The 5,548-nt window shown below is 46.3% G+C and overlaps 1 protein-coding gene across 2 annotated transcripts in view; it reads left to right on the top strand.

Annotated features, from left to right (window-relative positions):
• Positions 1–5,548, top strand: part of fam65c (family with sequence similarity 65 member C) — a 47,834-nt gene that overhangs the window by 30,416 nt on the left and 11,870 nt on the right. For both annotated transcript variants that reach the window (XM_015375301.1, XM_015375302.1), the window contains exons 11-13: positions 1,572–1,697; positions 2,048–2,193; positions 4,789–4,915. In XM_015375301.1, the coding sequence (XP_015230787.1) occupies positions 1,572–1,697; positions 2,048–2,193; positions 4,789–4,915 (399 nt within the window). The remainder of the gene's footprint in view (positions 1–1,571; positions 1,698–2,047; positions 2,194–4,788; positions 4,916–5,548) is intronic.

Raw genomic sequence — 5,548 nt, 5'->3', positions numbered from 1 at the left:
TATTCTAATTTTATGACCAGCACCTGTATGTAGCCAACATTTGGAAGAAGAATGTTTTCAAGATGACTTGGATAATAGCGCGTTGTGACAAACACCAGATACAGCACTGGGACTTGATCAACAGCCGATACCGCACCGTGACGTCACTAACCAGTAGGTGGCAGTAGTGTTCTTTGACAAACATGGATGCCTCCAGTGAAGCACATTCACATGAATGTGTCCGTTCTCCAGACTGACAGCTGTCCCAGCATGCACTGCAGCAGCAGCAGCAGCAGCTTCCAGGTTAGCGCTCACAGAGCTTAGAGGATTAAATTAAAAGTTCTCTTTTCTGTCGCTGTTGTTCAATAAACGTATGTTTTAAGATCATTTGGAACGAGAACATTATACTTTAAGCTTCACTATATGGACCATTAACCGATTTAATTCGTAATAAAAAAAATAATAAATTACCAAAGTTGAGAGGACCGCGGCAACCAGCAGATCTCCAAGGGCTGCAGCAGCCGGGCTAAAGTTAGCCCGTCTGTAGCAGCCAGGGCTAACGTTAGCCCGTCTGCAGCAGCCAGGGCTAACGTTAGCCCGTCTGCAGTAGCCAGGGCTAACGTTAGCCCGTCTGCAGCAGCCAGGGCTAATGTTAGCCCGTCTGCAGTAGCCAGGGCTAACGTTAGCCCGTCTGCAGTAGCCAGGGCTAACGTTAGCCCGTCTGCAGCAACCCTCTCTCTGCATAGCCATATGTGAAGTACCACTGGGTCTATTGGAGATATTTTTGTTTTATTTGGCAAAATGTTCATTTGATTTGTGTTTATCTGTCTGTGTTCATTATTCCCCCAATAGATGAAAAAAGTCATAATCTATTATTATTTAGAGACTATTAATAACAGGAGATGAAATGCAGCTCTAGATGAGCTTTGAATGTGGTGATGTCATCAATACGCTTCTGTTCCAATTGACCCAGATTTATTCTGCGTTCCCCCGTTCTCCCCGAGTCCAGACTTTCCTGGGTTCTTCTCAAGAACAGACTTGGCGAGAACACTAGTCTGTACTCGTGTTCTTGTGAATTGAGAAACAGCCAAGGACTCTCCAGCGACCTGAAGAGGGGAGGCCATCTTTCTCCGATGGAGAACCATGGCCTCTGATTTGGAGGATCTGATCCTCATACCGGCCGCCCCTGCGCTCCAAACTACCACAGAGTACAAATCACACATGAAATAATACGATTAACTAATTTTACAAGTAAAAGTACCATATTTATATATATATATATATATATATATATATATATATATATATATATATATTCTGGTAAGAGTATGTCGCTAGTAAGGTGTGAAAATCCTTCCTCTGGTTTTTACATTCTGTATCTAAATTTGTGATTTGTACTTACATTTTTTCCAAAGTTATTACTTCTTAACTTGTACTGTAAGCTCTAAACTTGTTCTGGACAAACACCTTTCTTTCTGTTGTTCAGCCCTTCACCTGATCAGGTCATAGATGGAGGGAAGGTCGATTGCCACTGAAAGGAAATGTTGAAACATGGTCTTTTTAAAAATGGGGTTTATGTTGGACATGTGCAGGTGGTGGTGCGACTGGGCCGGCAGCGATGGAAAATCAGAGGACGGATCGAGTCTGATGACTCTCAGTCCTGGGATGAAGAAGAGATGGTCTTCCTCCCACACATATACCATAACTTTGAAATCAAGGTTGGTGGAGATGCTAAGGACAAAGTCAAACGGAGTTGTTGGTTATTCCTGTCAGCAGTTTATTTCGACAAAGTGTCCAATTTATTCTTTATTTATTTTATTTTTCCTTATTTTTTTTAAAAAAAAGGAAAATTGTGAGGGCTCAACAAACACTTGAGGGGTTAAGATTATTTTAGCTTATTAGCCAGTGGCGGGCGGTGCATCTGGAACCTAGAGCTTTAGTGGGCTCCCCTCAAATTAATCTTCTTCATTTTACTCCATACCTGCTGATGATCACATGATCAATCAGTTCAACATTGCAGAGCAAAGTGTGTGTGCATGTTTATAACCCATGTGATCCCCTCACCCAGGTGACGGAGGCCAAGGGTCTGGGTTGGCTGCTGGTTGGCATGGTAACCTGTGCCAGCGTGGACTTCTTCGTGGCGAGGCCGCAGCTGATGTTGGTGGACATAACGGAGCTGGGAACCATCAAGCTGCAGCTGGAGGTCACCTGGAAGTACGGACACAAACAAAAACCTCAGAAAAACAAATGAAAGTCCTAAAGCAACAGGAAGGTGGAGGTTTAGGTGAACGGAGTAAAGTATCAAGAACGAGACTTAAGCCCCATTTCCTCCACCCTCTGAAAACCGATCCGAACCGAGCTGGGTTCCTTAGGACCGTTTACATGCCACTCTAGCACGGTATCTCGCCTCCTAGTGGCGATCTACTGTACTACTGCTCTCTAGCGTGAAACAAGCAAACTCGCCCGTAACATTCAGGAAGTTTGTTGAGAGTCAGGCCAAGAAGGCAGCCTTTGGTGTATTTACTCGACAGAGTCGGGTTTTAGGAAGTGGAAACGACAAACGATCGTCTAATCAGGGCTTCCAGACGCAGGAAACAACGACAGACGATGAGATTCATCACTCTGCTAAGCAGAATCATCACTGGAAATCATGCAGAACGTTAGGGAAGCTAGGATTTTAGGAATGTCTGAAGTTTCCTGATTACGGAGGCTGACTGTAAGGATGATGAGGCGGTCTGCTTATGAGAACCGAGCCAGAACTGAACCGTGCCGAGCCCTACTGATGAACTAGCACCATGTTAGCGCGGTTTGGTTGGGTCTGACACAGTCCGGTTCAGTTTTGCGTTCCATTTACACTGAACAAGCTGGTGGAGTTTCCTCCGAGTAGGGGGGGCTATAAATTCAAAATAGACGTATACCAAAAACTAATCAAACATATAGCAAGTTAGCATCCAAGTATATTTATATGAATGCCAACAGCAAAAAATATTATAAAAACAGTTAAAGGGCGTGCTTTGGTGACACAGGGGTTAGTGCACATGACTCATGTATGGAGGCCTCAGTCCTCAACGCAGGTGACCTGGGTTGGAATCCGACCTGTGGTCCTTCACCGCATGTCTCTCATTCCATGTGCATCATTCCATGTGCAGGCTTATTTTTGTCCATAAATCTTGCCCTTCTGAAGCTGTGAAGGTAAATCTGTGTTTTGGTCCAATATTGAGTCACAAACCTAAAAAAAATAATGTATCAGTTTAATATTAGATAAGCAATTAGTCAGCTTTATATTTTTATAATATATAAAACAAAACTATTTGTTTTCTTAGAATGGGTTTATTTAAGAGCAACTATGCAAATTAACAAATAAAAATAGACTATATTCTATTATTTTCCATGTGAATCCCAGATTGTTCATTCTTCTTTGTCTTTTCTAAAAAGTGCTTTAAATCAGTCCTAGCTGTCTTTATCCACGCTGGCTCAGATCCTGATGATTGAAAAGGAGGCAGGGAAAGCAGGATAAAGCATTAGCCTCGCTGCACGCAGTTAGCCTAGCCTTGGAGCTAAAAACGGTTCCAGTAAAGGACGCACGCTTCTTGTGCCATTTCTCTCTCTCTTTCCACTGTGTTTCCTGGACGGGGCCGCCTGTGGAGCTGGTTGACAGTTGCCTTTTGTATCTATGCTTCTTTTTCTATGTCTGCTTCTGTCTCCTTGAACCCCAGTGGGCCTCAGCAGATGGCCGCTCACGCTGAGCCTGGTTCTGCTGGAGGTTTCTTCCTGTTCAAAGGGAGTTTTTCCTCTCCACTGTCGCTACAAGCATGCTTAGTGTGAGAGATTGCTGAAGAGTCAATGAGTCGATGCAATCAGCTGGTTTTCCTTAGATAGAAAACTTTGAATCAATCTGACTGGATGATCTGGTGAACTGGAAAGTGACCTGAGATGACATGATGTGAATTGGAGCTATAGAAATAAATATGTCACACGCATATCGACCTACGTATTGACCCGCGTATCCACCCACGTATCGACCCGCGTATCCACCCACGTATCGACCTGCGTATCGACCTGCGTATCGACCTGCGTATTGACCTGCGTATTGCCTATTGGCCCGCGTATCGGCCCGCGTATTGACCTGCGTATTGCCTATCGGCCCGAGTATCGGCCCACGTATCGACCCGCATATCGACCTGCGCATTGACCCGCGTATCGACCTGCGTATCGACCCGCGCATCGACCCGCGTATCGACCCTCGCATCGGCCCGCGTATCGGCCCGCGTATCGGCCTCTGTGGTTCCATGCATCACAGTTCACCCTCAAAGGGCTGCTTATCCCCCCACAGCAGTGTGTCGCAGTGAGCTTGTCGCAGATATTTTTGATTTATGCCCAACTTTGAAGTCTGCGCTGTTATTCCACGCCACAACACTAGAGGGCCAATCAGGAACTAGCTAGGCTTGTGGGTCAGTTTGAAGAGCTTTTTCGCAGTCTGCCACCCTCATCTAATGCTGGACGACACCCAGTTTCCCCGTGAGTGTTCCCCAAAGACCAAAGACTGGCCGTGGCGCTGCGTGTTTTGGGTGCAAACCAACAGACCGTCACACAAAGCTACAAACTAGAGCTACTAGGAAATACGCGTGGTGTAGGATGGATGTGGAATTGACCAATCAGGGGCCTCCTGTCTGCGGTCACCTACAATTTTGGGGAGGTATCTGCGGAAGGGGTGGGGGGTTGGCTTGTGACCTGGTTTCTGAGTATAAACCAGGCTTTAGTTGCATCAGGTCATTGATCTCCTCAGACTGAGTGTCGTCTGTCTTCCAGTCCGTTTGACGGCGGTGAGAAGATGAGGCTGCTGTCCGTCAACAAGCAGTCGGTGTCGAGCAGGAAAGGTTCCTTCTACAGCTGGACCGCTCCGAACACGCCCTCTTTCACAGAGAAATATTTTATGGTGAGTAGAGACAGCTGATGACGGCGAAGCTCCTCCTTTCCTCCACAGCATCTAAAGGTTCAGTCTGCTTCAGGCCTCTGAGGCCAGCTTTCTAATACTGGGGGTGGGTGGACTTCAACCCCCTCAGCCTCATCAGAGAAATCCATAGAAATGGCAAAAGGACAGGGGATTGCTGATTGGCTTAACACCAAGGAAGCAGCCCCCAGTCTTGGAGGCGGGGCCTGGAGCGGCACACGGCATTACTTCAAAAAACATGACATCCACACGGGGAATATAACACTGCAACTGGCTCTACTGGACGTTTCCTTCTGTTAAAGGAAAGGTTTTCCTTTCCACTGTCTCGATATGCATGCTGACAATAAGGGACGGCTTCCAGGTCAGTTCCTCAGTGCTCATGGAGCGCCATCAGCTTCTGACTCACCGTCTGAGAGTCAGAGGTGCATCAGACACAACCATGGGTGTGCAACACCACAGGGCCCATTATCCATCCATCCATCATCCATCCATCATCCATCCATCCATCATCCATCCATCCATCATCCATCCATCCATCCATCCATCATCCATCCATCATCCATCCATCGATCATCCATCCATCCATCATCCATCCATCCATCCATCCATCATCCATCC

Source organism: Cyprinodon variegatus, unplaced genomic scaffold (assembly GCF_000732505.1).
Source record: "Cyprinodon variegatus isolate N-32 unplaced genomic scaffold, C_variegatus-1.0 Scaffold116, whole genome shotgun sequence".
NCBI lineage: Eukaryota > Metazoa > Chordata > Actinopteri > Cyprinodontiformes > Cyprinodontidae > Cyprinodon > Cyprinodon variegatus.
The sequence above is the reverse complement of the archived record's forward strand: the minus strand, read 5'-3'. Positions and strand labels throughout refer to the sequence as shown.